Here is a 24,887-nt window from a genome sequence, read left to right as displayed (position 1 = left end):
CTACTGTGTTTGTTTACTTCGGTATGATGTGTTCCAGTGATTGACCTCTCTATTTCTTAACCAGTATGAAATAATTTTTAATATATAATTACTTTGTACTATAATGTGAGATCCAGTTCTGATAAAACTCCTTTTCTTTCCTTTTCATTTTTATTTTTACCTTTGAGAATCAACCTTTTTTTACAATATATAAATTGTATTTTTTCTAGCTTTATAAAATAATCCACTGGTAGTTTGATTTAATACTGGATAGGTGTTTTAATTTAAGTAGTATTGTCATTTATTATATTGACTCAACCTCAATATTTAATATTTCTTCAATTACTGAGGTCTGTCTTTTTTTCTGCAAAGTGTTTAAAGGTGGATACATACAATTCTAGAGATATTTTGGTAGCTATACTTCCAAATATTTTATAGCTTCTATAGTTACTTTAAATAAGATTTTTCTTTCTAACTCTTCCTGCTGAGTTTTGTTGTTAATATATAAGAACAGTGATGATTTATGTGGATTTATTTTGTATCATACAATTTTTCTGAGGTTAGTTATTATTTTAAAACCTCCTTTTTAGGGGTTTTCTAAGCAAATTATCATGTTATCTGCAAAAAAATTGTTTCCTCTTTGCCTAGACTTAATTTTTAAAAAAAATTTTTCTTTCTTGTCTTACTGCTGTAGCTAGCTTTTCTACAACTATGTTAAATAGTGGTGGTGACAATGGACATCTTAGCTTTATCCCTGATCTTATTGGAAAGGTTTCTAACTTTTCCCTTTTATGTGTGCAACACAAACACTCTTGTTCTATTTTTTTAAGGCCAGGTCTAATAAACCTTCTCCTTTAGGTTTTCAGATACCTATCTTGAGAGATAAAAGAGTCTGTCTTTTTTCTAGGTGAACAGTATGGTATTTGAATGTGATTGAATACTATTGGACTTTAAAAAATGATAAAGGGAGTAATATTAGAAAAACCTGGAAAGACTGTATGAAGTAAGGAAAACCAGGAGAACAATTTGTACATTAATAACAAAATTGTAAAGATCATGTGCTTTCTCAATGAGGGAGGGTAGGGATGAAAGAAGAGCAAGAATCTGGAACTCAATGTTTTAAACACAAATGTTAAAATTTTCTTTACATGTAACTGGGGAAAAATAAAATTCTAAATAATCAAAATTAAAGATAATCAGTTTTGAAAGACTTAAGAATACTGAATAACACAATAACTTATCATAATTCCAAAGAACTGATGAAACATGCAATCCATCTCTGACAGAAAACTGATGCACTTAGAATCCAAATGTTCATATTTTCTTCTCTTTATTTTTTAAAATTTTGGATACAGATAATGTGATAATTAGTTTTGTATGACTACACATACTTATAAGAGATTTTGTTTTTCTTGCCTTTTTAGTGGGGCATATGGAAAGAGAGGAAGAAAATATGGGCCTGAAAATAAAATGAAATTACGTTACTGTGGGAAATAGTCTCTGTTTTTTCTTTTGTTAACCTGAGTGTTTTATATTTTTCTAAGTTTCCATACATTTTATCATTTTTGTTGGAATATGACTAGGCAAAATAATTTCTGATAATTTCCTATATCTCCTTAATTATCGCAAATTCTTTTTAATTTTATATGAACTTGGTTTATCTCTCTTGAAAAAAATAGATTAACTCAGTTTGTTTTGTAAATAAATGAGGAACTGGAACATGTGTAGAGTACCTCAGAGGAGTACCGTCCTCTTTGAGGACGCTAGGGGAACAGATGGTAGAATTCTAGGATGCTACTTCCAGGAGAACTAAGACAAGTGAGGTAAATGCCTGTGGAGCATGCCTAATAAATCTGGTAGACTGTGATTGGGAGGACGCTTTTTCAATTGGCTGCTTAACTAGAAATGTCAACAACTTCAAAAACTAAAGCCAAAAGTTTTGGTTGATTGTTACATTTATTTCTAGTGAAGACTAACTTCCAGGGAGAAATCCCACATATAATATAGATACTCTAGCCCTCTCTCCCAGAACTAGGTCTGCTACATTTCATCTTAGGATTCTAAAGTTCTTCAAGCGTTTGTGCCCTCTGCTCAAGCCCCACCAGCTGTGTTTACTTCATTTGCTAGTGACTAGCACCCTCAATTTCATTTAACCATTTAACATCAGCTAATTTTTACAAAGGGATATTTTCTTCAAAGATTTAATGAAAACAAACATACCAGCATTCTCTCAAATACCTCTAAGGTATAATCCCCCTATACTATATCTATCTCTGAGGAAATAGGCTCAAAATTTGGCTCCATTTCCATTTAGCATTGTTTCCATCAAGTTCACATCCAAAAGCAGCATTACCACAGGATCTTTTCAGCTACTGCTGGGCTCCAATTCTGAATGTCAGTCCCAAAGTTTACTCCTTGCTCCCCAGGACATCAGTGTTGGGTTGTTGCAATACCCAGGTTGAATTCTGACTTCTAGACTCTAAGACATGGATGCTCCACTTCCTCTCTTTAAAATAAAAAAAGAATAAATGAAAGGGCCAAGAAGGTCGAATTTCTCTCCTCAGAAAGTGAAGTCTCCATAGATCTTTCCCTTACACCATGGTTTAACCCTTCATACAAGCAGGGTTCAACTGAAGATAATGAAAGCAAAAACAATGATAGTGCTGACTCAGATCTTAGAAGATGCTAACTATTCTATCTACACAACCAGTTAAAAAAGAATCCTCCCAACTATGTGATTAATCAACTGGGAACAGTTACAGAATGTCCACATATATTCCACTGTCTCTCCAAGACACTGATCTTACAGGTCAAGATTCTCCCAGAAGCAGCTCTCTAGTGAAGAGATGCCATCTGCTCTTTAGAATCTTCCACATGGAGACACACACCATCTGAGACATTGTGAGCTTATGTCAACCCCTCCATCACAATTGTTTTCTTTTGTTTTTTCAAAAAGCCTGGATTTATCTATTCAGTAGGGTTGGCTTTTTTCTTTTAAGTTTGTTCACCTCTTCTTTAATTTTCATAATTTATATTTTGTGGCTAAGTTGGATTTTTAAATTTTGTTGTTAATTCGATTTTTATTATCTGTGTGCTCAATTCATTGATTTCTTCTTTTACTGATGAAAGTGTAATATGTATTTCTTTAAAATATATTTAGAGGTAAATTTTCCACTACAAATTGCTTTAGCTACATTCTATAAATTTTGATATGTTGTCTCATTATTGTGATTTCTTTGATGATATTATATACTGTTTCTATTTAAGTATCTTTTAACCCACCAGTTCTTTAGAAATATATTAGTTTCCAACTACTTTTTAATTCTCATCTTAAGGACCCTTTATTCAATATAACTTTTATTCTATTGTGACCAGTAAGTGATATGATAAGTATTTCTACTACTCTACATTTTTAGTTAGGTCTTGTGGCCCAATATATGGTCAATTTTTGTAGAGGTGGCATTTTATAACTTTCTATTTTCATCCACTAATTGTCAGAAACCTATTATTTCTGATTTTTCTAAAGTTCTATACGGGCCCTTAACATGTATCTTGTTTATTTTTTGATTAGATTTCTCTAGGTTTGAAAATAATACATTTAGATCTCTCACTATTACAATTCTACTACCTATGTCTTCCTATTGGTCTAATTGTTCCTTTAACATTATTCTATGTAAAAATGAAGTATCAGTATTTATTGTTATCTATAATGTCTTTAAGCATAATGGGCATTCCTTGCTTACGTCGCTATCATATCTATATTTACAGTACCATTAGCCTTGGTACTCCACCTTATCACCACCCTCTCTTTCTCTGATTGGAGAGTAGTGCCATGAACTCCAAACCTTCCATTTAAAGAGAGATCTCAGCTCAGCCTTCTCATTTCTCTCCTGGCAGAGCTACTTTGAGATTTCTCTAACTTTCCCCTTTTATGTGTGCAACACAAACACTCTTGCTCTATTTTCTTAAGGCCAGGTCTAATAAACCTTCTCCTTTAGGTTTTCAGGTACCTGAGAGATAAAAGAGTCTGTCTTTTTTCTAGGTGAACAGTATGGTATTTGAATGTGATTGAATACTATTGGACTTTAAAAAATGATAAAGGGGGCAATATTAGAAAAACCTGGAAAGACTGTATGAAATAAGGAAAACCAGGAGAACAATTTGTACATTAATAACAAAATAAAAAATTAATAACAAAATCTTGCCCATTTACTACTCACTCAATTTATTCCTTCATTTACTTGCCCGCTTATTCATTTAGTCAATCAACAAGCATTTGTTAAGCACTGACTATGTGCCAGGCAATGTATTAACTAGGGATACAAATACAAGCAAAAAAAAAAAAAATAGCCTCTGCCCTCTAGGAGCTTAAATTCTAATAGGGGAAGACTACACACATAAAAAGAAAGCTGAAAAACATATTCATCCATTCAATCATTTCTTCGTTCACTCACCCATCCATTTATCAGTTCTGTCTGGAATTGATTGCATGTCATGGGAAATTCTGGCACATTGACTTGTTGTCGAGCTTTCATGTTCTAGGAAGGAAACAGAAATGCAGTTGCTAAAAAAAATGAGAGCGCCATTTTAGAGCTATCTCCAATCCAGATGTTCATGTGGACTGTATATGTGACTTATAATAGAGCTTTTGGAGCTTGTATTGCTTTAATCAGCCACAGCCAGATATACTTGATCCCAATATCCTCTCCGGGAATGAAAGATAACCAACAACTTTCTATTCTGTCAACCACAAGCCATGCTAAGTGCTGGGCTCTGTGTATCCACTGCCTTCTTTGTCCACCTGAATCCTCCTTCCTTCTCTCCACGTGCAAACTTCCAGCCACAAACTCATGGAATAGGAAAGTAGTCAGAGGGCATTTAGGCTAATCTTCTCTTATAAAGAAACATAGCCCAGATTCTCTGAGTCTACTTTCCTCTGTATTGCCAAACTTATTCCAAATCTCTCCAAACCTCAAATCATCTTCTAGCTTCTGGGCATCTGTATGCATCTGTAGGCATGTGGCCATCGTGTATAGTGCACTTGGCAGGGAGGGGCAGAGGTACGGAAGGGGGAGGGGGTCAGAAAAACTCATCCATCTGATCTCAGATACTTCCTAGCTGTGTGAGCCTGGCCAAGTCACTTACCCTGTTTGCTTCAGTTTCCTCATCTGTAAAATGAGCTGGAGAAGGAAATGGTAAATCACTCCAGTATCTTTGCCAAGAAAATATTTGTGTGGTCACAAAGAATCAGACATGACTGAAAAAAAAAAAAAAAACTGAACAACCTCTCGCTTCTCTTCCAAAGAACATTAACCTTGGTGTAATTCTCAACTCATTTCCCCCAGTAGAAAACTGTTAATATAATTCTTAACATAACTGATGAAGTGTAGCTTCTAAGGAGAATGTAGCAATTTCTGAGAAATCCTAAGGCTACCTAGGCTTGGGAATGCCAGAGAACAATCTGTTGGTCAGCAAGCCAGAGAATTCAATGACCACAGCTACTCCATTCTTTAAGAAAGCCATAGAATTCAGCAATGGGTGCAATCCACCCCTAGCACTTCTCAATTGTACTTTTAAGCCTTAATTCTACTGGTGACTTGAACCTAATCTTTGTTTCTCTTTCCTATAAAATTATTTTCCTCCTTCTCTTTGCTAAATTCCCTTGGAAATTAGCCCACCATTAAGCAGCTTAATAAATCTTTGCCCCTTAATTTGGAGACAAAAATCCCAATAATATCAGGGTGTCTCCTGCCTCAATATTTGGTGGCCCTGGAAGGGGAGCCCCCAATTTTACATCTTCCTTGTTAAGGTAAGCCCCTTTTCACTCCTGTTCTCTAGGGGTTCACCCCAAGCACCTAAGAAGGCTTGTCTGGGTTGTCAGGAGCTTCAAGCTCTGAAAACTTCCCTTGATCAGAGCTGCCTGGACTTGGAATTTCTTTTTTTTTTTTAAATAACTTTTTATAGACAGAACCCATGCCAGGGTAATTTTTTACAGCATTATCCCTTGCACTCACTTCTGTTCTGATTTTTCCCTCCCTCCCTCCACTCCCTCTCCCAGATGGCAAGCAGTCCTTTACATGTTAAATATGTTGCAGTATATCCTAGATACAATGTATATGTATAGAACCGAACAGTTCTCTTGTTGCACAGGAAGAATTGGATTCAGAAGGGAGAAATAACCCGGGAAGAAAAACAAAAATGCAAACAGGTTCCACTCATTTCCCAGTGTTCTTTCTTTGGGTGTAGCTGCTTCTGTCCATCCTTGATCAATTGAAACTGAGTTAGGTCTGTTTATCGAAGAGATCCACTTCCATCAGAATACATCCTCAAACAGTATCGTTGTTGAGGTAAAAAATGATCTCCTGGTTCTGCTCATTTCACTCAGCATCAGTTCATGTCAGTCTCGCCAGTCCTCTCTGTATTCATCCTGCTGGTCATTCCTTACAGAACAATAATATTCCATAACATTCATATACCATAATTTACTCAACCATTCTCCAATTGATGGTCATCCATTCATTTTCCAGCTTCTAGCCACTACAAACAGGGCTGCCACAAACATTTTGGCACATACAGGTCCCTTTCCCCTCTTTAGTATCTCTTTGGGGTATAAGCCCAGTAGAAACACTGCTGGATCAAAGGGGATGCACAGTTTGATACCTTTTTGAGCATCATTCCAAATTGCTCTCCACAATGGCTGGATGTGTTCACAATTTCACCAACAATGTATCAGTTGGACTTGGAATTTCTTGCCATTTCTTGGCAAAGTTCCTTCTTGAAAAATTTCTTACTAAGGAATTTTTGCCCTCTTTTCACCCTCTCTGGGATGCCAGAGGAGGCAAGGATTAGGAATTCTAAGACTCGTGGCAAAGATGGAACAGTACACCACTATCTCTAAATCTACTGGAGGGAAATGGAGAGTAGAGATCTTTGTTTCTCTTTCCTATAAAATTATTTTCCTACTTCTCTTTGCTAAATTCCCTTGGAAATTAGCCCACAATTAAGCAGCTTAATAAATCTTTGCCCCTTAATTTGGAGACAAAAATCCCTGACCTCCTGGATGACCCCCTCCTTTCCACTTTTCCAGGGACATGGGATCTCCCGTTAGCCCCGTCATGAAATCCTTCTCAGGAAGCCCACGAATCCCTTCCAGGACCATCCCTTTATCGAGGACCAGACCTCATGTCCAGCAATATTTCTTCAACTCAGAACCCTTCCTATGGGTGCCCTGGACCCTCACCTCTTAAGATGGATTCTAAAACCTCCTGGCCTCCGCTCCTCAGTCCCTCCCATACAAGGAGCGGGATCCCTTTTTCTCTCCCTCAGGATCCTGATTCAGCCACTCTTTCTAAATTGCCCACTGAGAGAAGTAGCAGATTCTACGGTGGAATACTCAGGGTGCACATGCCTTTTTCAATGTCGGATCTTTTCCAGATTAAGGAAAAACTGGGCGTTACTCTGGGGATCTCACTAAATGTATGGAGAGCTTTAAGCATCTCCCTCCAATTTGATCTTACCTGGGGAGATGTTAATATCATTAAATCCTCTTGCTGTAACATAGAGGAGAAAAAGAGAATCTGGGATTTAGCCCAGAAGTTTGAGGGTAATATGGGTGAGTTCTCTTCCTCTGGTCGATACCTCCCAGGGCCTATTGCCATCCCAATCAGGGATCCTCAGTAGGTTTATCAGAGACAGACAGAGAAGGGATCATTTTCTCATCTACCTCATTGAAGGCATGGGCTCGATTTTAGCCACTGCCATATCTGGGAACCATGTGGATTCATGCTTCAGATGCCACGGCAAGGGCCATTGGTCTGGCAACTGTTCTCTAAGGAAACTGCCAGGTTTGTGCCTTAAGTGAAACCAGGAGAGGCAAAGGAAGAGAGACTGCCTGGGGTGGGTTCAAGCTGCCTTTTCCCAATGCCCTGTCTTCCAGTCTCCCCAAGACCAAGAGTAATGGTCCCCGGGATTTGGCTAAGCTCCCCCTTACTCTATCACAATAGTAGAACCCAGAGTAACTTTGGACGTGGCTGGTGAGTTCATCGAGTTTCTCTTTGACTTGGGGCCTCATATTTTGTCCTGTTCTGGTACTTTGGATCCACCTTTTTCTCCCCTCATAGGATGATGGGAATTGAAGGAAAACTTAGAAACTGGTTTGAGGCCTTCCCTCCGCTGCCTTGCCAGTTTGGTGGCCTGTTATTCAAACACTCTTATCATTTCCTCCTGTCCTTACTCCTTGCTGAAAGCATTTTAGGTGCTTCTTTCAAAGCCCTCCCATATTCATCTGGAAATGATAACAACCAAGGAATCCCAAGGCCACCCCATGCCACAAACCACTGCCACTCGTGCCATCCCAGCTTTAGTGTGCCCCGCCCAGCGTGTTCCTTCATAGGCACCAGTACCAATGCAGCCAGAGACCAGAGAGGGATTGCAATCCCTAACTGAAAAATTTCTTAGTATTGGACAGAGATAGGTGAACCTGTCTGTTTTCTCCAATTTAATTGTTTTCTTCCCCAACATTTGTGAGCTTTGTATCTTCCAAACTCCAGGTCCTGGACCTAAGACCCAACATGCTCCGGATGCTGCTGCCACTGTCATCAAGTCTTCCTTCCCGGACTCAGTTAGGCAGGGCCAGCTCTTTACCCCATTGTCAGCCTGAAGCAGCTCCAGAAGAGGAGATCTTCCTCCTTTTGCTCCAAATGAATTTGGGTTTTGATTGCTCAAGGGGAAAATGATGAAGTATAACTCCTAGCGAGAAAGTAGCAATTTTTGCAAAACCCTAAGGCTACCCAGCCTTGGGAGTGCCACAAACAATGCTGTGGGTCAGCAAGCCATAGTTCAACGATGGGAGCTGCTTCACTCCTTAAGAAGCCAAAGAATTCAGGAAATCCCCTTCCTCCAGAGAGTTTACCTTATAAAGGAACCTAGCTTAACCTGAATCTCAGCTTCTAATGTCCTTCCCCTCTTCCATTGGGATTCATGGCAGGAAGGGCTAAACAGCCAGAATGAGGTGGTTTGCCTTCCCAGATTGTGGAGAACCCCCGGGGACCTCATGACTGCCTCTTGCTACCTCATACTGACCCCTCCTCCTAAAGGTATAAGAATATTTGGCTTGGAGCTGGTCTTGGAATTCCAATTTTTTTCTCCCTCCCTCCCTCCCTCACCTCTCCCTTCCCAAGACAGGAAGCCAGCTGATATGTTATACACGTACAATCATTTTAAACATATTTCTTCATTTGTCATGTTGGGAAAGAAAAATCAGAACAAAAGGGGAAAACCATGAGAAAAAGCAAACAAATAAAAAAAGGTAAAAATAAGATGCTTCAATCTGCGTTCAGTCTCCCTAGTTCTCTCTCTGGGTGCAGATGACATTTTCTATCCCAGGCCCATTGGAATTGCCTTAGATCACTGAATTGCTCAGAAGAACGAAGTCTTTCAGAGGTGATCATCACAAAATCTTGCTGTTGCCGTGTACAATGATCTCTGGTTCTGCTCATTTCCCTCAGCATCAGCTCATGTAAGTCTCTCCAGGCCTCTCAGAAATCATCCTGCTGGTCATTTCTTACAGAACAATAATATTCCATAACATTCATAGACCATAACTTATTTAGTCATTTTCCTTTGGATGAATATTTACTCATTTTCCAATTCTTTGCCACTACAAAAAGAGCTACTACAAATATTTTTTTCACATGTGGGTCCTTTCCCCACTTTTATGATCTCTTTGGGATACAGGCCCAGTAGTGAGACTGCTGGATCAAAGCTTTATAGCCTTTTGGACATAGTTCCAAATTGCTCTCCAGAGGGGTTGGATCATTTCACAACTCCATGGAATTGGGAAATCCATTGTGCTTTGCACTCATAGGATATCTCCCAGGATGGCAGCTTTACTATGCTGTCCACTCCATTAAAAACACTTTATTCCTCAACTCATGGATTCGATTTATTTCAGGACTTGATACTCTTCACCTCCCTTATCTAGTTAGTTGCTATAATGAGAGGAATTATGTACAAAAGATTGATAGTGAATAGAGTGACCACCTCAGGCACTTTCTGTCTGATGCTGACAAGTCACTTACCTGCTGCTGCCTCAGTTTCCTCCCCAGTAAAAAAGCAGATGGGACTTAATCTCCAAAGTTCCTTCCAGCTCTAAGTCTCTGATCCTCTAACCTCATTATTTTGATTTCCATAGCATCTCTTGAATCCACTCCCAAAGTCACCACTGAGTCTAGACTCTCAACACTTCTCATCTTGATTATTTATTGCAATAACTTTTGTTCTCCAAGAGGACCATGATATCAGGGAGGTGATGCCATGACAACAAGTGAATTATATTTAAGTGAGGGAGGGTGAGATCACTTGCCTCACTTTCCCCTCCAGAGCATCTGGGCCCAGTGGTCAGACATAAATCAGTCGATTGGAGATGGCCCCGGATGCAGGAGACTTTAGCCTTTTTAAGAGAAGGTCTACAACAGGTCATAGTTTGACTGAGGCAACATCCATTCAGTGACCAGGGCTGGGTAACTATTGAGGCAAAGAATCTCCTCTTAGGCAAAATCAACAACAAATCACCAAACAAACAAATAAATAAATGATCCAGCAAGCAAATAAATCAATCAATCTAGGAGGGGAGGCCTTCAGGGTTTCCGGTCAAAGGAGAAATGATTGCTATTTACATTCAATCTGAGTCAACCCAAACCTTGACCAAATGGGCCTTGGCCAGTGTGAGGGCATCACCTCCCCTTTGTCAAGGTCCTCTTTGATAAGCTTTGTGATAAGCTCTAATGATTAGTCTTCTAGCTCGAGCTTTGCCTCCACTCTGTTCTTCCTGCCAAAGGGACAGTCCCTACCAGGCCATCTCCTTCTCAAGATGTGCCCTTGGACCGCCCCTCCTCCTGCCCCCATCCCCCACCCTTGTCCCCATTCCTCTGGGATAAGATCCAAATCCTTCTGATTGACATTTAAAGCCCGGGTTCCAGCCTCCCTTCCAGGCTAATTGTTTGTGGCACTTCACCCAGTCTACGTTCCAGCCAAGAGAGAACAATTGCTATTCCTCCAAACTGTTTCTCCCCTCCCGACTTTTGTGCGGCAGCCCCCCAAGAGGGAATGCAGTCGCTCGGCCCAGGAAGGCTCAAATCAAGGTCTCTTCTAAGGAGAAGAATTTCCTCTTCCATTGTCTGTGTCCCAGTCCATTATCATGCAGGTATCTGCTTGAGTCTAGCATTTGCTTATCTGGGAATCCACATCTCCCTGTTAAGCATCCCTAGGAGGCCTGGAACTGAGTCATCTTTGTGTCTGGGTCTCCTTCTGGAGGGTCTGGGCCTGATTCCTGAGAGCCTCAGAAATGTTTGTTGATGGATTGATCACACCTGAAAGGGGATCTTTGAAAGAAGGTTGCCCCCAGGAGGTTGGGCCAGACGGGGGAGATGGGGAAGGGCAGGATCAGGAATTCTCTCTGCTCTGGGAAGAAGGGAGCCACTAGGGTTTCGGGAGGAAGGCAAGATCCTGGACTCACCTTAGGAAGGTGACTTAGACAACCTTGAAGGATCTTGTGCAGGAAAGAGCAGATTGGGAGTCTGCAGCCCCTGCCAGCTCTGCCACTGAACTTTGCCAGATCGCTGCCCCTTTCTGGGCTTCCTCTCTGGGAACTCTGGGTTAAAATGTCTCCTTGCCCCCCAGACCTTTGCTCCAGCTCTTCAGGGTAGATTGGAATTTGGGGGAGGGCGCTGAGAGTCAGGAGGAGACAGGGAGACCAGGCCTGGGGCAAGGTAAGGCCCGCAGCGTCCGCTCCCAGAGACAAGCCCCGGAAGCTAGGCTGGTCAGTGGAAGCACGTTCTGGCCGGGGGCCACCCTGTTTTTGGCCAAGGCCAGATCCCGGTAACTTGGGCTAGACTTGGGGGTGGGAGTAGGGGGAAGCAGGAAAGAAACACTGAGGGCGGGGCTGGCTGGGGAGGAGGAGGAGCCAGTCCTGCCCGGACTGCGACTCCCCCTGTCCAGCTCGGGCTGGCTTGCCCTGGAGGGAAGGGGGGCGTTTGGCTCTTCTGGCTCGGGGTTCTCTGGTGGGGGAGGATCTGCTGGGACTGCCTGCGGCTGGGTATCCCTGCCTGGGTTTGTTTTTGTTCTTTCCTCCTGTGAGCTGGGTCTGGATGCCCTGGGCTTTGTCTCCCTGATGCCCCTGCCCCACTGGGCAGGTGTCTATGTACGGATGTGTCTATATGTCAACACAGAGGATGCCGGGAGTGGGAGCGGAGCCGTCTGCGCGCACGCTGGGGGATGGGTCTCCTCAAAGCACTTGGGAAGCAGTTACTTTGTGTCTCCTAAGGCTACACCGGGGATACAAGAAAGGCCGAAGGCAGGTGTTCCCCGGGAGCTCAGTCAGCCCCACTTTCTCCCGCTCATTGGCTCTTTAGGGCCCTGGGAAGTAGATGTTCCCATTACCCACGTTTTCCTGAAGCAGACGGGGGTGAAGTGATTTGTCCAGGGCCCCACCGCTAGTGAGCGAGCGCGGAGGGGAGGACTTCTCGGAGAAGAGATTTTAGCTGAGACTTGAGGACAGGAGGGAAGCGGAGGAAGGGCCAGCGAGGCGGAGGGAGAGCCAGTGAAATTGCTCCAAGTCCTCTCGGGAGGGTCTTGGGCCGTCAGTGTCCCTGGATCCCAGAGATAAGCGTGGGCCAATGGAGTGGAGGTGGGGGCAGGGCAGGTTAGGAAGGGCTTCAAACTTCAAAGGATTTTATATTTGCTCTGGGGTCACAGGGACCCACGCGAGTCTCAGAAGTGGATGATGTCAGACTCGCGATTTAGGAAGATCACAAACAGCTGCAGAAGAAAGGGCTGAAGGGAGGAGAGCCTGGAGGCAGGGAGGCCCGGCGGGAGTCCGGGGGTAAGGGGATGAGATCCTGTGGCGGGTGGGAGCAACGGTGTCAGAGGCGGTGGAGGAGATGCGATGCGAGGGTGGAATCCTGGGAGTGGGATGGGAGGGGGGGCAGGAGCTGCGGGTGGGTGTTTGGGGGCGTCCGCGGGGCGAGGGGCAGGACTTGTGCGAGCCCAGGAAGGCCGTCGCCTGTAATCTCCGGGTGAGGGGTCACTGGGGGTCAGCGGGTCCCGTCCCGCAATCCCTGCTGAGATCTCGCTGTGTGACCTCAGGCACGTCGCTGTCCTGCTCGGAGCTTCCATTTCCTGCTCCCGACAGCGGAAATTCTGTCTCGCTTGACCGCGAGACCTTCTGCCCAAGGGACCGGGGCGGAGAATCAGGACTCAGGGCTGGGAGGGTCAGGTGCGGTCATGCGGACCCAAAGTGTGCTTTTTCGCCAAAGGAAATTGAGGAAGCCGGTAGAAGAGAAGCGACCGGCCCCGGATCGCCCCACTCGCAAGTCATCCGTCCTCAGTCTCCTCCTCCTCGCAATGGGTCGGTTGCTAGGTGCCGCCGATCTCCAGGACTGGCCACCGGAGGACCTCCAGCCCCACGCCCCGCCGCCCGGCGCACCTGTCCTCCCTGCGCCCCCGGCCCAGAGCAGCAGGGGGCAGCAAGAACCCAGGCCAGCCGGGCGGACCGGGGCGGGCCGGGGCGGGCCGGGGCGGGGCCCATTAAAAGCCGCCCCGGGCGTGAGCTTGCTCAGGTGAGCCTGGGCGGCCGCGGAGAGCGGGAGCTCTTAGACTTCTGCGCTCAGTGTCCGGCTGGTCCCTACAGGTGCGGGGTCCGAGCCCTGCCCGTGCGGTGCCTGCTCCCCTTAGCTCCCACCGCAGCTGCCGCCCTCCGGGGGCCCTGACCAGGTGCGGGGCGGGGAGCGAGGGAAGGGAGCAGCCCCGGGGGCTGGCGGGCGGTGGCCGGGGACTGCGGGCTTCGCGGAACCTAGCGGGAGGGGGATGGTCCGGGCAGGGGCCGTCCTACCCCCCTAACTGTGCACTGCTCTGCCCCCAGGAGCCAAAATGAGTTGCTTTACCTTCCTGAAGGTCACCATGGTTATCTTTAACCTCCTCATCTTTGTAAGTCTCGGGGCTGGGGAAGGGGGGGGAGTCCTTCCGAGGGAGATCCCCTGGGGCCCGGGAGCGGGAAATGCCGCCTCCCTGCCCTCGGGGCTCAGTTTCCCTGCTCTGGCCTCTGGGCCAGTTGGTTCGAGTCAGGAGAGAAAAGAAAAGATGGGCTGGAGGTTAAAGCCAAATCCGGCCTCCTGCGGGGGCCGGCTCCCCAACCTGGGGAGGTCCGGGGAATCCCGAAACCCTGTTCTGAGAGTGAGGAGCTGGGACATCCGGGAGATGGGGGAGTCAGGCCGGGAGGGGAAGTTGGGACGCGGCAGGTTTTAGCCCCGCCACACCCTGGCTGGTACAAATCTCCGTTTTCTCTTCTGTAAAATGGGGATCCTTGAACTTGTACTGCGGGTCCTACCCCTAAAGCAAGGGGAGCTAGGATTAATGGCATTTTCACTGTTAGAGGGGAAACTGGGGCTCACGGGACACCAGGACTTGGCCCCCATGACCCTGAAGGCTGACGGGAAAGCCTGAATTTGTCTAGAGAGAATTAGGACCTAGAGAGGGTCAGAGCATCACATGCAGCCCCTTTAGTTTTCCTTAAGGGGAAAGAGGAGGCCTGATTCCATCGCCATACCCTTCCCCAGAGCTTTGTCTCCTCCTCCCCTTTCCCCTCCCCCCTGCTTCTTTGGAGCCCCGGAGGGTAAACCTGGGCCCTGCCCCCTCTGTTGTGCTGGGGTATGTAGCTAGGACACTGGAGGCTGAGAGAGAAAAGGACAGATACTAGAGGGAGGGAAAGGGGTCCATAAAGTGGGATGAACTGGGAGGAGGAGGTTGGGGAAAGTTCAGTTCCCCTGAGGGACCAGAACTTCTATTGTGGGGGATTGAGGAGGGGAGGAGAACACTAGAACTGAGCCGAGTGGCTAGGATGAAAGAAGAAAGGTAGCCTGGAGACAGATTGTGGAATGCTACAGTCACTAAAATAGGCTGGATCCTGTACCTGAGCCTCTCTCACCTCCCCCAGCAAGATCTAAAAGGATAGACTGTAGGGAGTGGTCCAGGCAAGAGGTAATAATGGCAGGAGTTTAGAAATAATGGGTAGGGAGATGGGAAAGAGTCCACCATGAGGTTACAAGCTCTCTGGGAGCAGAAAGGTTTGAGACCAGAGGACTCCCCGCCCCCCACTATCTGGGGATGCTGGTAACAAGGTTGCTATGGTAGGCAGGGGGTTGGACTTCAGCACCCCTGGGTGTTCCGGCATGGCAGCTCCTTGATTCCGCAGACCTTGGCATGTATTTGTATGTGGGGGGCAAAGGAGAGGGGAGGATCAGGGCATCAGGAGCCTGTATCCCAGGGAGGAGAGCAGCCCTGCCTTCTGCCATCTCTAGAAATAAGGAAGTTAGGAAACAGTCTGATTAGGACTGATTAGGAGACAGAGTTTAGATTAAAAGGAGGAAGGGGATAAATGAGGAAAGAGTTCCTGAGTTGTGGGGATGACACCTAGGGAGAAATTCGTGCTGGGGAAAAACCCACCAGATTTCTGAGCCAGGGGAGCTGGCTTCTGCTCACTTGCCACCTGTGATCAAATCTTGAGCAAATCACCTCTCTCAGTCTCGTATATAAAATGAGAGCATTGACCTGGATGACTAACCTAAGTACTTTTTCTGTCTTCAGGGTTGATATCACAGAAATCCAGCTTAGGTAGTTAATAAGCATTTATTAGGCACTTACTGTATCCAAGTTTATCAGGGAACTGGACATAGAGATTTGGGAATTATTGGTAGAGAGGGCACAGGTTCATAGCTCTTAACCTAGAAGGAGCCTCAAAAACTCCATGTCTCTCATCTTAGAATTAATGGAAAGAAATCTGTAAAAAAAAGTTTAAATGATTTGTTCAAGATCACAGGGGGATTTGAACACAGTTCTGCCCCCAAATCAAGTCTTCTTTCTACCATCCTATGCTGCTCATGAGAACTAGAAGAAGAAAAAAGGGCCTAGAATGGAGTATTGGGGAACTTGCCCAGTCAGGGAGTGGGAGAAAGATTCAGCTACAATCAGGCTTGTAGGAGAACCAGAAGAGACAAAAATATCATAGAAAGAAAGAAAAGAGTTTCCAGAAGAAGGGGTTGGTCCAACCCTTGTTAAAAACCATGGAGAGGTCAAGCAGAATTGAAAAGGTAAGAAAGATGGCTTTGGAGCCGACAGCTAAAATGTCATTGATACGTTTGGACCCTTTCAGGCCCAGAGAAGGATGATGAGCCATTTCAGGGGATAAGAAGAGAGTAAAGGAAATGGAGGCTGTGAGTGTATGGGTGGTGAGAGCGAGGGGAGAGGTCCTGGGAAGTTGAATATTAGAGCGGACGGGGAGGGCTTTTTTAAGGTTGGGAAGACCTTAGAATATTTGCAGGGAGCAGTGAAGATGAGGGTCAGTGGATGCTTCCTCCCTGAGAGACAGGAGCAACGTGGGGCAGGTGTCCCAGTGCTGGCTGCCTCATCCTCTGAGCAGGAGGAGAGGCCAGGGAAGGATGCTGGAAGCTGGGTGGGTGGTAGGGGGAGGGGGAGGAGAAAGGGTCTTCCAGTAGAAAGAGAACAGAGCCAGATGAGGCAAGAGTAACTGGCAGGAGAGGCAAAGAAGAGCAGCAGTCCTAGAGAAGGAGGATGGACACAAGGTCATTGCTGGGCCATCTCTAAACTTGGCGGGAGAAGTCTGGGAGGGCAGTGAGGGATGGAAACCAGGCTGCGGGAGCTAGAGGAGGGAATGTAAGGTGATGAAGGAGAGGCTGGCAAGGTGTCAGGGAAAAAGAAAAAAAAGAAGCGGCTTCTCAGGCTCTGGGAGGGGGAAGAGGAGCCAGCCTGAGCCTGGTCTAGGTCCCAGTGCCTGGTGACTCTTGCACCAGACACCACTCCAGAAGCCCCTGTGGGTCCAGGGCCGGAGGGACCCCCAGGGCTCTCCTGACTGACGTGGCCAGAGCTGTCCTGCTGTGTGAGTGGACACAGCTCAGCTTTCTGTTTCTGTAACCTCTCCTCCATCTTGTAAGGAAGGCAGGGAAGACCGGCCGTGTCACTGTCGCCATTTTACAGATGAAGAAGCTAAGGGACCCTGGCAGGAAGTAATAGAGCCATGATTCGAACCCTGGGCTCTCAATTTCCACCTTCGTGTGTTTTAGCCCCTTGGTTGTATTGGACCTGGAATTTTATGTTCAGTCTGGGGGCTGTGGGGAGAGAAGGCGGGGCAGCGGGCTGGAAGCACCCAAGGGAGAAGGGCCAGGAGGCCTCCAAGGCAGGATGTTGCCCCTTCTTTGTTGCCCCTGTGCCCTCAGAGAAGGCTCAGAACAGAGCGGGGCCCTCTGGAGTTCTGGCCTGGCCGGGGTTAAAAGCAGATCCGGTTTGCCCTCAGAGCCAGAGGGGGAGAACAGGATTCCTGGTTCCCTTGAAACCTGACCCCTCTGCCTCTCGGTTCTTTTCTTTCTCAGACAAATATATCTTAATCCCACTCTGGGCCCACCCAGCTAGTGCCCAGGCAAACTTCCTCCTGTCCCCGGCTCGAGCCCAGCTCCGAGCCTGGGGGGTCCCCGTCTCCAGAGGCTGCAGCAGAGCCGGGCAGCCGGGCGTCTGCTTACGGAGAGAAGGCCCTAATCTGGGCGAGGCTGTGCCAGGGCCCGCCTGGGTTTGGTCGCTGTGCAATCTGGGCCAATCCCTTCCTCCCTCTCGGTTTCTGTTAGAGCCCAGACAAGCACAGGGAGAGGCCCTTCGGAGGCCCGTCTTCCTTCACTTGACAGAAGGGGAAACTGAGACCCAGAGGAGAAAGGGAGTGACCCCCCCTCCCCCCGGTCACTGCCGGGAGAGCTGGGCCCGGGGCCTTGCCCCTGGCTTCCTGGCTGTTTGAACTGGAGCCAGTCACTTAACCTCTGTTTCCTCTGTAAAATGAAGATAATGGCGCCTGTATCTTGTTTGAATGGTATTTTGAGCCAAGTGAACCTTGGAAGAATTCTAGAAATGGGCGTTTGGAATACGGAGGACAGAGCTAGGATTTGAATCTGGTTCTTCTGGTCCTGAGCTCCCAGTGTGTGTGTGAGTGTGATTGTGTGTCCGTGAGAGTGTGTGTGTGTCCGTGTCCATGTGTCCATCTGTCCATCCCTGGCTCTCTGGCCCACCCAAGTGCACGGACGGGGAGCAGGAGGGAGCCTGGAATCCGATGCTGTGTTTTGGGCCAGCTTAGATCTGGGCCTGGCTTGGGAGGGCACCCGAGTGGGGGATGGTCAGACCGAGGGAGGGTCACCTAATAGAGCTGGAAGTCCCGGCCGGAGGGTGGGAAGCTCAGGAGGAGGATGCTGATGGCCGTCATTCAGGGAATGAGTGTGCCTTGGGGAAGCAGGGGGACCAGCCGGGCGGGGCCGCGTCCCAGAGGCCCAACATCAGGGTGGGAGCTCCCGGCACCAGGAGGGGCGGGTCTTTAGGCTGAGGCTGGAGGCCCACTGGCCAGGGGGGCTCCGGGGAGGGGCAGAGGGGGACCCTTGTCCGGCACCCATGGGCACGGGTGGTCAGAGGCGGATTCCTGGGTCGCCCGGGTCTGGGAGAGGAGACCCGGATGGCGTCCTCCGGTGCTGAGAGAGCCCAGGCCCCCGCAGCAGGCAGCATGCCCCCCCGGCGGTGCGGGAGTGACCTGGGCTTCCTTCCAGCTGCGGGTCCTGTCCGCTCGTCTGCCTTACTCCTCAGCGGTGGGGGGAGGTGTCGGCCTCGTTAGGGCTGCTGGGAGCCTCAGAGGCTGGGAGAGCACTTAGCGCAGAGTAGGTGCCTGGAACAGGAGTTCCTCCTGGAAACGGGGGGGGGGGGGGGGGGCCTGGCTGGGCCCCTGCGCTCCCTGGTGTGAGCCCGAGGGCCAGGGGGTTTCCAGGAGCTCGGCCGGTCCCCTCCGGGGAAGGGGGCGCAGTGGGCTGGAGACCTGCCCTTCCGCCCTGGGGGGGGCTGGCCCGGGTCTCCCCTCACCGGCTCCCTTGCTGCCCCCAGCTCTGCGGCGTCTCCCTGCTGGGAGTGGGAATATGGGTCTCTCTGGACGGCGCCTCCTTCCTGAAGATCTTCGGGCCCGTGTCGGCCAGCGCCATGCAGTTTGTGAATGTGGGCTACTTCCTGATCGCCGCGGGCTGCGCCCTGCTGGTGCTGGGCTTCCTGGGGTGCTACGGGGCCCAGAAGGAGAGCAAATGTGTGCTGATAATGGTGAGCCCCCCGCCCCTGGGCCTCTCCTGCCCATGGAACCCCCCTTAAGTTTGCCCCAGGTTACCAACCTCGGGGGGGACATTCTCCGTTGGAGCGGAGGGGGGTGAGAAGGCCCCTTCCCCGCCGGCCGGGGGGAGCTGGTGGGAGGCCTCCAAGGACCCCTCCCCTCCCATCTGACTGTCTCCCCTCCCGGCTCCTGCTCTCCCCAGTTTTTCTCCATCCTGCTCATAATATTCATCGCTGAGATCGCCGCCGCAGTGGTCGCCCTGGTCTACACCTCCCTGGTGAGTTGGAATAAGGAAGGAAGGGGCGGACGGCTCAGGGGCCAGGAAAGGCCCGGGGGGCACCGAGAGAGCGGAGAGGGGACCCCCGGCTCATGGGCGAGATCGGAGCTCAGGGAGCCAGAGGCGGCGGCCGGGCCGGGGGGCACCAAGAGAGCGGAAAGGGGACCCCCGGCTCACGGGCGAGATTGGAGCTCAGGGAGCCAGAGGAGGCGGCCGGGCCGGGGGCTCCCGGGGATCCAGAGCTGGGCCCCCTGGGAGGGACGGTCAGCGCCGGACCCACGCCGGTTTGCTCGGCTGGCTATGGCCAGCGGGACCAGCCGGGAGGGAGGCGGGGGGGTTCTCAGTTTCTCTCCCTCTCTGAGACCCCAAGGCCGGTTCTGGCTCCGGAGCTCCGTGCTCCCAAGGGAAGAAAAGAGCCGGGAGAGGCTGAGAGGTCAGGGCTTGGACCCGCTTCCCGCCCCCTCAGCTGGAACCGGCTGTTTACGAGCTGATGGTCACGGGGCTGAGGGAAGTAGAACTCATCAAACATTTGCCCAGGCCTCCGGGGGCGCCGGTGTCCTTGGGAGAGGAGGAGGAACGGGGCCGGCCCTCAGGGAGTCCCCCTCTGCTCAGGGGAAGGAGGGCCTGGAACTGGGGGGGCCCAGCCTGGAGAATGCGGGGGGGGGTCCGGAAGAAGCCGCCCCTCTGGGGGCTGGGGCTTGCAAGGGATGGTGGGCCCGGGGTTCCCGGAGGGGGTGGGGCAAGAAATGGGGGACACCCCCATATTCGTTCTCTGCACCCCGCCTGCAGTCTCCCCTTTAATTCGCCTGCCGGCCATTTCTAGGCCTTGTGCCGGGGCAGGAGGGATGGGGACAGGTGCATCTTTCAGAAGCTCACATCCTAGAGTGGGGCGTGAGCCCAGACCCCCCCGGGCGTGTTACAGTGTCCCAGGAGGGACTGCAGTACAGAGTCCTGGGAGGGAACCTGGCCCAGACCCTGGCGGCTGCCGGCAGCAGGGGGCGGGCAGGAAGGCCCCCAAAGATCAGTTCAAACTCCCCTCACACACTTCCTGGTCCCGGGTCCTGCCCTTGACTTTGGTCAGTCTTAGTTTTCCCGGCTGTGAAATGGGGGCAGTAAGAACCCCTCCCCCCAAAGTTATTGTGAAGATAAAAGGAGGTAATATTTGTGATTCACTTTGGGAATCTAATGGGGGGGGTTATTCTCAATGAGGCTGAGAGTGACTATGGAGCCTGCCGCGGGCAGCGTCCTTCCTCCCAAAGCTCCCAGTCCCATGGGAAACAAGGGGGGCGGCCCACGAAGAGGTGTCGGGGAGCTTGGGTTTGATGCTCTGAGCAACAGGGGCCAGGGAGAGGCCGGGCTGGGGGTGGGGAAGGAGAGGGAGGACGTTCCGGCCTCAGGGCCTTGGGGAGGGGCCACTCTGAGAGAGGGGGCCTGGAAGGGGAGGGGGCCGCTCTGAGAGAGGGGGCCTGGAAGGGGAGGGGCCGCTCTGAGAGAGAGGCCTGGAAGGGGAGGGGGCCGCTCTGAGAGAGGGGGCCTGGAAGGGGAGGGGGCCGCTCTGAGAGAGGGGGCCTGGAAGGGGAGGGGCCGCTCTGAGAGAGGCACCAGGTCCTGTTTCCCAGAGGAGTTTGGGCTTGGGGTGTGTTAGAGGCCCCGGAGCTGTCACAATTGGGAGCTTGTAGATGCTGGTCATGGGGAGAGTGGAGGCCTGAGAGGGGGACACGATCAGCGGGGGGAGGGGCTGGGCAAATAGGGCCCGGCTCCAGAGGCGAAAACAGGCTCTTTCCAGGCCGAGAACCTGCTCAACACCTTGGTGGTGCCGGTGATCCAGAAGGACTACGGCCAGCAGTCGGACATCACCCAAGTGTGGAACAGCACCATGGAAGGGGTGAGTGCGGCCCCTCCTCCCAGTGGGGATTTGTGGGAGGGGACGGTCCCGTCAGAGCCGGGGAGCACTCAGACCGGGGGACGGCCCTGTCAGTGCCGGGGAGCACTCAGCCTGGGGGGGGCAGCCCTGTCAGCACTGGGGAGCACTCAGCCCGGGGGGGACGGCCCTGTCAGTGCCGGGGAGCACTCAGCCTGGGGGGGACAGCCCTGTCAGTGCTGGGGAGCACCCAGACTAGGACTTCCTTCGGGGAGCCCCTTGGTTCGGAGGGGTGAGGGTCTGGTCCCCCCCAGGCCCTGACTGGCCCTTTTTCTCCCCAGCTCCATTGCTGTGGTTTCAACAACTATACCGACTTTGAGCTGTCCCCGTTCTACACGAAGTACCACCACTTCCCCTCCTTCTGCTGCAAGAACCAGACGGCCGTCTGCTCTGCAAAAGATGCCCAGGAGGCCGGTGTCCAGGTGGGCAGAGGAGGCCCGGGGGCTCTCTTGGGGGGCGAGAAGGGGGCAGGAGGTCAGCGAGTGTGGAGTCGGGGGGAGGCGTCACTGCCCAGTCCTGGGGGGAGTCGCGGGGGCCGGAGGGGGCCGGGAGAAGGGAGGCAGGGGCTGTGGGGGCGCCGCGGCCACTCCTCCCTCTCCCTTCCCCAGGGCTGTTTCCGGCAGCTCCTGAAGGACATTCGCACCAACGCGGCTGTGGTGGGCGGTGTGGCCGCTGGCTTCGGGGCCCTCGAGGTGAGAGCGCAGCGGGGTCGGGCTGGGGGGAGGCCTAAGAACCCACTTCCCATCTCTCTGGTCCTCGCGGCACAGAGCCAAGTCTGGGAGGCTTCCTGGGTGGGGGAGGGCAGGGGGAGGGGGGGCTTTCTCCAGGCACTCTTGGGCCCAGAGAGGGCACCGCAGGGGAAGGGAAGGAGAACAGGGCTCCCTCCTGCCCATCCCCTCGCCCTGTCTCTGTCCCCCGAGTCCCCCCGGCTCACTCGGCCCCCTCGCCCTGTCTCTGCCCCCCGAGTCCCCCCGGCTCACTCGGCCCCCTCCCACTGTCTGTCCCCCCGGATCCCCCCCGGCTCACTCGGCCCCCTTGCGCTGTCTCTGCCCCCCGAGTCCCCCCGGCTCACTCGGCCCCCTCGCCCTGTCTCTGCCCCCCGAGTCCCCCCGGCTCACTCAGCCGGCTCTCTCTCCCTCTCTCCCTTCAGCTGGCCGCCATGGTCGTGTCCATGTACCTCTACTGTCAACTGGACAAAGCCTGATGCTGAGCACCGGGGCGGGGGCGGGGGGGATGGGCCCGGGGGCGGAGCTCCTACGTGGCCCACCAGGGATTGAGGGACGGACCCCACGGAACCCAGCTTTAAATTGGTGGCTGAGCCAGGCGGGGGAGGGGTATCCGGGCCGTCCCCCCACCCCCAGATGCTGCAATTTCCCGAGGTCTTCCATCTGGGGAAAGGGCCCGGGGCCAACATGAAGGCTCTTGGGAGTCAGAGCAGCCCTGACCCTCTGGGAGGGAGACGTGGCCCCCCCCCCCCGTGGGACCCCCCCCCCCGTGGGACCCCTTGGCAGGGGAAGGGAGGGGAGTTGCAGACCTGGGGGTGGGGGCGGGGGCACCGTGGGGAGGGCCAGGCCCAGAAGCTTGCGACGTTTGATTGTACAAAAATAATTAAAGAGTTTTTTCCATTTGCCAGCCTGGCCTGAGCCTCTCCCCCCGCGTGATCCGTGTCGGGTGGGGTGGTTAGGACACGGCGGGGTCCCAAAGCCCTCCCCGACCCTGGGGGACTCGGGACCTGCGCCCAGGCTCCCTCTGCCTGGGCGGCCCTTCCCCGGGGCCGGCCCGGCAGGACCTGAAGGTGGAAAGCCGCCGAGGTCTCTCCTCCGGGGGGTTTTAAGCCGAGGAAGCCTCTCAGTTGTTGGCTCAGTTGCACTTTGCACACGGGGAACAGACGGGCAGAAAGGGAGGGGAGGAGGGAGCAAATGTGGGAGCACCTCCTATGTGCCGGCACATGCAGGGCCCGTGTTCGAGTCCTACAGTCCCTGGGAGGGAAGTGCTCTCATTGTCCCCATTGTATAGATGAGGAAATAAAGGCAGACTCTTAGCCGAGGAGAGGAGGCTTCCTTCCCCCAACCACCAAAGGGCTCAGTCCTGGGAGGGCACTCCTTGCTTTCCCCTTAGGGCAGCCCGGAGCGCGCTTCTTGGGGGGCTTGGCTGCAGGGGCGGGGCAGGGGTGGCGAGGCTGAGGGGGGTCGCTGCCATCCTCTCCGCCCTGTGCCCCTTTCCCAGCTCGGGCTCCCGGGGGACTTTGGCCCCGGCCTCCCCGGGGCCTGAGCATTGAGCTGGAACTCCATAAAAATACCAGGCTGCCTAGGCCGGGCTTGGCTCTGGCCCACTGGGCATGGCTGGGGTTTCCCGGGCAACAGGGCAGCGGCTGCCTCTGCCGGGCACTGGCCTCCCCCCTCCCGGGACCCCCGAGAGTCTCCATTTCAGGGGCCCGGGGGTTCGGGCCCGGAGCCGCTGCCTCAGTTTGCCGGGAGCTTCCGAGAGGGACTGACCCAAGGAGAGGCTTTGGCCAGGGCAAGGTCGGAAGCGGTCACCGTTACCCGGCAACGGCTGGGCCGGCCTGACCGGTTCTCCCATCTCGGCTTCCATCGGTGTCTCTCCCGCTCTCCCTCCTGCTGTCTCTGCCCGGTGCCCCCGGCTCTGGCTTAGCCCCGCTGGGCTCCCTCGGGACCCCTCCCCACGGCCCCCCTCCCCACGGAGATCCCAGCGTGAGGGTGCTCAGGGGGATTCCGCTCTCCCCCCCCCCCCAGTCCCTGCCCTTGACCTTGAGCTCAGGGGCCAGCCCAGAACTATCACGTGGACAGCGCCAGCCGCCCCCCCCCCTCCCCCCCACCAGATGGGGCTGGCGCCAGGAGCCCATTTGCCTGAGATTTGGCAGGCCCGGAGCGCCCCGCCCCATCCCCCACCCACAGGTGCCAGGGTGTTGCAGGACATGGGGTGGGTGGAGTGTTTGCCAAGGGCTTGCCTCGTTGGAGAGGGAGGGGAGGGTGGCAGTGGGGGAGGGGACGGGGGAGGGGGACAGGTGGCTGAGGGAGGAGGAAGGCGGGGCCCTGCTCTCCATCTCTCCCGAGGTGACTGCCCCCCTGTGGGGACCCGGCACCCCTTTTTCAGCATTCATCTTCCCTCTGCGCCCCCACCAGCCCCTTCACTCCCATTACACGCTGAACTTGAGGGAGAGACCCTTCCAGGTGGGCGCGGAGCCAGTCCCTGAGCCAGCAGCTCCCTCCTCCAACCTTGGAGACCGCTTTGTCCACGGGGAGAAACTGAGGCTGGGACTGGGAAGCCCATGGACCAGCTGGTTCCCACGGAAAGGGCTGGGGGGGAGGGGAGTCCTGTACATGGGCCCCCTTGGAGGCTAATGTTCCACAGACTGCAGCCCCTCCCCCGCCTTCCCTGGGCCTTTCCCGGCAGCGAGGGCCGCCAGACGTTGGGTCCTGAGGAGCCGAGTTCAGATCCTGCCTTGGACAACAGGCTTGCGCTTAATCCTGACTGCCTCAAAAAATAAAAAATCCGGCCTCGGC

At 52.0% G+C, this 24,887-nt stretch overlaps 1 protein-coding gene across 2 annotated transcripts; it reads left to right on the top strand.

Annotated features, from left to right (window-relative positions):
• The first annotated feature begins 13,588 nt into the window (after window positions 1-13,588).
• TSPAN1 (tetraspanin 1) lies at window positions 13,589-22,995 on the top strand. Of its 2 annotated transcripts, none has more exons than XM_051999846.1 (8): window positions 13,589-13,749; window positions 13,898-13,962; window positions 18,952-19,158; window positions 19,368-19,442; window positions 21,229-21,327; window positions 21,645-21,785; window positions 21,972-22,055; window positions 22,514-22,995. In XM_051999846.1, the coding sequence occupies exons 2-8, from the start codon at window positions 13,906-13,908 to the stop codon at window positions 22,565-22,567; spliced, it is 717 nt and encodes a 238-aa protein (XP_051855806.1). In that variant the 5' UTR covers window positions 13,589-13,749; window positions 13,898-13,905; the 3' UTR covers window positions 22,568-22,995. The 2 variants fall into 2 exon arrangements, with proteins under 2 accessions (XP_051855806.1, XP_051855807.1); XM_051999847.1 differs by having other exon boundaries at window positions 13,618-13,666.
• The last annotated feature ends 1,892 nt before the right edge of the window (window positions 22,996-24,887 follow it).

This window comes from Antechinus flavipes, chromosome 4 (assembly GCF_016432865.1).
Source record: "Antechinus flavipes isolate AdamAnt ecotype Samford, QLD, Australia chromosome 4, AdamAnt_v2, whole genome shotgun sequence".
In the NCBI taxonomy this organism is placed as follows: domain Eukaryota; kingdom Metazoa; phylum Chordata; class Mammalia; order Dasyuromorphia; family Dasyuridae; genus Antechinus; species Antechinus flavipes.
Note: the sequence above shows the minus strand (reverse complement) of the source record. Positions and strands in the feature narration are given on the sequence as shown.

Bases quoted from the DNA above. Each gene is read 5' to 3' on its own strand.
- TSPAN1 (XM_051999846.1), top strand. From the start codon at position 13,906: ATGAGTTGCTTTACCTTCCTGAAGGTCACCATGGTTATCTTTAACCTC. The intron at 13,963-18,951 runs GTAAGTCTCGGG...TGCTGCCCCCAG, and splicing joins TCTTTAACCTCCTCATCTTT to CTCTGCGGCGTCTCCCTGCT. The intron at 21,328-21,644 runs GTGAGTGCGGCC...TTTTCTCCCCAG, and splicing joins GGAACAGCACCATGGAAGGG to CTCCATTGCTGTGGTTTCAA.